General features: G+C 40.1%; 2 protein-coding genes across 3 annotated transcripts in view; one reads left to right on the top strand and one right to left on the bottom strand.

The window, feature by feature from the left end:
• The window catches only part of LOC122256323 (uncharacterized), a 5,158-nt gene extending 4,912 nt beyond the window's left edge, over positions 1-246 (top strand). Inside the window, exon 2 of the mRNA XM_043020922.2 lies at positions 1-246. This exon is cut by the window's left edge and continues 789 nt beyond it. Within this exon, the coding sequence (XP_042876856.2) occupies positions 1-48 (48 nt within the window). The 3' untranslated portion in view covers positions 49-246.
• Positions 247-1,510: 1,264 nt separating this feature from the next.
• LOC122256324 (uncharacterized) overlaps positions 1,511-5,000 on the bottom strand; it is a 13,585-nt gene continuing 10,095 nt past the window's right edge. For both annotated transcript variants that reach the window (XM_043020923.2, XM_043020924.2), the window contains 3 exons: positions 4,218-4,539; positions 3,487-3,676; positions 1,511-2,256 (listed from right to left, as the gene is read on the bottom strand). In XM_043020923.2, the coding sequence (XP_042876857.2) occupies positions 2,097-2,256; positions 3,487-3,676; positions 4,218-4,539 (672 nt within the window). In that variant the 3' untranslated portion in view covers positions 1,511-2,096. The remainder of the gene's footprint in view (positions 2,257-3,486; positions 3,677-4,217; positions 4,540-5,000) is intronic.

The following is a 5,000-nucleotide window of genomic DNA, read 5'->3' as shown; positions in this document are numbered from 1 at the left end:
ATGCGCTGCGTTAACCCCAATGACTGCCCCTACTTGGCGCACGTGTGAACCTCGGCTCTCGTGCGTCGGGGGAGGGGGAGGGGGTCATAAGGCGCTCAGACGGGGGTTGGGGAGATGGGGGGGGGGAGGGGGCTTGTCAGGCTGTCTGTCACTCGCCTGAGCGGAAGTATGTGTCGTGTGTGGAACGAGGGGAAACCACCCCTTGTACGTCTTTTGCTATTAATTGTAATAAATAAATGATCAGTATGCTAGCTCTTTCATACCACAGACTACGATTATGATGAGTATAGGAAAAAAAAAAAGAATCAGATGAAGAGGGAACACTTCTGGATTTTTTTTTTTTTCACTCATAATAGTATTCAAACAGCCATTTACCACTGGAGATATTTTTTACATTATACATCAATAAAATCAAATCATAAGCTTACGTTATGATAATGATAGTATACAATGTTGATTTGAAGTACAGTGCAACAATACAATGCAAAATTATGTCTCGATGATTAAAAGTTCTTATTCAGGATCAACAGTTAATTCTAAGGAAAAGGAAGCAGTATTTAGTAACGTATTGCAAGACTGATTCTAGTGTGTGTGTGTGTGTGTGTTGTTTGTGTGTGTTGTTTGTGTGTGTGTGTATTGTTTGTGTGTGTGTGTGTTGTTTGTGTGTGTGTGTGTGTTGTTTGTGTGTGTGTGTGTGTTGTTTGTGTGTGTGTGTGTGTGTTGTTTGTGTGTGTGTGTGTGTTGTTTGTGTGTGTGTGTGTTGTTTGTGTGTGTGTGTGTTGTTTGTCTGTGTGTGTGTTGTTTGTGTGTGTGTTGTTTGTGTGTGTGTGTGTTGTTTGTGTGTGTGTGTGATGTGTGTGTGTTTGTGTGTGTGTGTGTGTTGTGTGTGTGTGTGTGTGTTGTTTGTGTGTGTGTGTGTGTTTGTGTGTGCGTGTGTGTGTGTGTATGTCTGTGTGTGTGATATTTATTTATTAATTCTTGTGTTCTGACGACTTTCAATGTTTTTCCCTTTTTTCCTTTGATATATTTTTATAACTTCGTGTTGAAAGAAAAACGAATAATTGATAACATGTTTATAACATCAATACACGTACAATAGCTAGTAATTAAAGAAAAAAAATGTATGTAATATAAACAATATTTGTACAGACATATATATATATATATGTATATATATATATATATATATATATATATATATATATATATATATATATATATGTATATGTATACATATAAACAGATATATATATATATATATAAATATATATATATGTATATATATGTAGATGTATATAAGTGTGTATATATATAGATATATATGTATGTATGTATGTATATGTATACATATACACACACACATATATATATATATATATATATATATATATATATATATATGTATATATATATATGTATATATATATATATATATATATAATGTATTTATACATACACACACACACACACACACACACACACATACATATATATATATATATATATATATATATATATATATATATATATATATACTGAACCATTTTGACTAATAGATTATAAAATGGTCTATATAAATATGGAGAATAAATTCTATTGTAACTGAACTAGCTACAGAAGTCCCGCTGACGTACTTACATATTTTACGTCCAACTAAGAGTCTGCATAAGTAATCATAAATACATATACTGGGAAAAAGATATTCATTTCTGATAAATAATTAAACATTACGATTTTAAGAAAAAACAACAGAAAACAGTAGGCCTTCCGTTTTCTATGACAAAAATATATATCCTAAACTACCGTAAATAAAATATATTTAACTTAGTTGTGCAAACAAAGTAACCAAACAGATAAAAAGTGTAACAAGAAGAGATCATTTTGCTAAATACACTCGCCATCCCTTTTCGGTTTTGAGCGCGGAAGAGATCAGCCATAATGGAAGACAAAGAAAATGAGATTCTCGTGAAATCACCCTCATTTTCTCCTCGTCTCCTCTTGTTCGTGTCTATCCTCCATCCACCATCTATCTCCACCCTTCTTCTCCTATTTTATAAAACCCATTCATCCTCTCCACCTCCTCGCTCTAGCCTTCCTCAGCTGGTGAGTGTAGCGTAGGTGGAGAGGAACCTGAGAACCCCGCCAAGGGAAAACGGGCACTTCGGGTACTGTAGCTGGCAGTTTCCTCCAGAGCGACCCATTTGCACCGCCTGGGTGAATGATGAATGGCCGGCCAGTAATTCCAACCACTGGCTCCTGTAGATCCAAGAGAAGTGTCAGTAGCATAGGGGGAAATATGTATAATTATTGACGAAGCTGAAAATTAATGTAAAGCTAGTGTGTTTAGCCCGGCGACAATGGGAATGCAAGTACGCACATACTGGCTACTGGGGATTAGTTTCATCTTAATTATTATCTATTGATAAGGTTTTAATTGATTGAATTCATTTAGTTTCGTATAGATAGTTCCCCAGACGCACAGTTATTAAGGTATCAATTGGTAGGCCTACCTGGATCACACCTATTTACATTATTTCTTGAAGTTTCGGAAAAAGAAATCTATATTTATTACTGTTATCATCGTTATTGACCATATCACGATAGTAATGATGATGGTAAAAAATAACAACAGTAACAACAATAATAGTAATAGAAATTAGCAAATTCAAGGAATATGATATAAATGTGAGGTTAGGTAGGCCTACATAGTGTCTTATTGGTGGCTTAGTGTTATCTATAATACATTGATAATAATATGTAAAATCATAATAGTATGATAACCATAGTGGACAGCGCATGGCACTTGCATCAATGGGTTAATGATATATAACTATTTATGCAATAGGATATGGCAATTAAGATGTCACTCCTTGTTGTTAACACATTTGTAACATGCACTGATTTAAGACTATTTTCATGAATCATAAGATTTGTTTCCTACCTATAATTACTTAGAATTAATAGTTTGGGGGGTTAGTTAGGGAGTTAGGAATGAAAAATATATATGATGATGAACATGATAAAAATGGTTGACCAATATTATTATTAGCCTAAAGAGGTTTAGAATCATGATTGTGATGTGGGAGGGATTGTGGAGGAAACTTGAGGATTGGAATTTGGTGTTGACCCGGAACCACGAGGAAATTAAATGATTCGATAATCATGAAAAAAAAATAGGTCTGCAAATTTTCATCCACCTCCCCCCCTCTTCCCTCCTTCCACCTCCCTCCTCCTCCTCCTCCAACTCCCTCCTTCCACCTCCTCCTCCACCTCCCCCTCCCTCCCTCCCTTCTGCACCTCCACCATCTCCCCCTACTCCCTCCTCCACCTCCCTCCCTCCCTCCCTCCCTCATCTCTCCCTCCCTCCCCTTCACCTCCCTCCCTCCCTCCCTTCCCCCTCCCTCACCCTCCCTCCCTCCTCATCCCTCCCTCCTCCTCCCCCTCCCTCTTCCTGCTCCCTCCCTCCCCTTCACCTCCCTCCCTTACCTAGCTAACCCGGCGACAATCATCTGCGCCGCCCCCGCGTCCCCCTCCCTGACGCTGGCATCGGAGTTGGCGACGTAAGAACAGACGGCTCGCTGCAGACAGGACGTGGAGTCGAGGTCGTACTGTGCAAGGGCGTCATCCAGCTGGTTCAGGATGGATGTGAAGGGCGCCACGGGGAGGAGGCTGTCTCCTGGGTGAAGAAGGGGTGGGTTAGTTTGTTTGTTTTTTTATTGTTGTTATTGTTATTATTATTATTGTCATTGTTATTATTTTTGGGGTGTTTTTTTTTCTTTTTCTTTTTTTTTTTGGTTAACAGCGTCGTTTACTTTTTTTCTTGTTGTTATTGTCATTATTGGTGTTATCTTTATTATTGATTAATTTTATTATCAGCGTGATTATTACTGTCATTGTTATTACTATTATTATTGTCGTTAATATTATCAATCCTCGCCATTATTATTTGATCATGATTATCAGATATCTACAAGCATTGTTATGTAATCTCAGCTAATTCAATGTCGTTTTCTCGATCCGTATATGTTTTCATTCATTTTAATTATCTTACTTGTATGATTATTAATTAATTATGATTATGATTTTTTTTTTCTTTCTTTTTTTTTGGGGGGGAGGGGGATGACATCAACAAGCACCCACTATTCACCCTCCTTTTACTAATGCCATCCCCCCTACACACGCCCTGCCCCCCTCCCCCCCCTCTGCCCGCATCCCACCTGTCTCGAGGTTCCTAGCGTAGGACGAGGCTGCGTCATAGCCGAAGACCGGCTCGGTGTCGTGGCCCTTGAAGCCGCTCCCCGCGCCCACGCCCGCGCCGCCCAGCCTGAGCGCCGAGGTGAAGGAGGCCAGGAAGGTCATCAGCTGCGGCAGGAGGAGCGTGGCCAGTAGCACGGCGCCTCCCACGGCCAGGACGGAGGGCCAGTTGATGGCCAAGAGCGAGTTGAGGGCGGACGAGGTCGAGGAAGTGAGGTCGCTGCTCATGGAGGCTAAGGACGTCATCGGGATCGACAGGAAGGGCACCGTGAAGCTCAGGCCCAGCTGTGGGGGGAGGGGAGGAAGGGGGAGAGAGGTGGGGAGAAAGGTCATTACGAGGTTAATCTTCAGTGCTTGAGGTGAGAGGATTGTATTTATTGGGTGCCCTTTTTTCTGAACTACCTCTTGGGCTAACTATTGCTAACTGGATATACTTACCAATTAAGTATTTTATGTGGTACTATCGCCCCCCCCCCCCCTATCACCGTAAGGAGCGAGCGAAAGCGTCAAAGACACTCGTGACACCCGGAGGAAATGCATCATCCCGTATTTGTTTGTTTGTTTATATTTGTTTGTTTGTTTGTTTTCGCATTGTTCATACGTATTTTACGAAATATTATTGGAACGATTGCCACGTTCTTCGGCTGGGTGGGGGGAGGGGGGGTTGACGAGGGGACTAAGTATATGGCCAATAGACATATGTCTCTTCCTTATATAATTGTGCCTTGTCATTCTATCTGTGATGT

This window comes from Penaeus japonicus, unplaced genomic scaffold, assembly GCF_977035675.1.
Source record: "Penaeus japonicus unplaced genomic scaffold, GWHDUDI00000001_assembly GWHDUDI00000028, whole genome shotgun sequence".
NCBI classification, from domain to species: Eukaryota; Metazoa; Arthropoda; class Malacostraca; order Decapoda; family Penaeidae; genus Penaeus; species Penaeus japonicus.
This window is presented reverse-complemented; position numbering and strand designations above follow the sequence as displayed.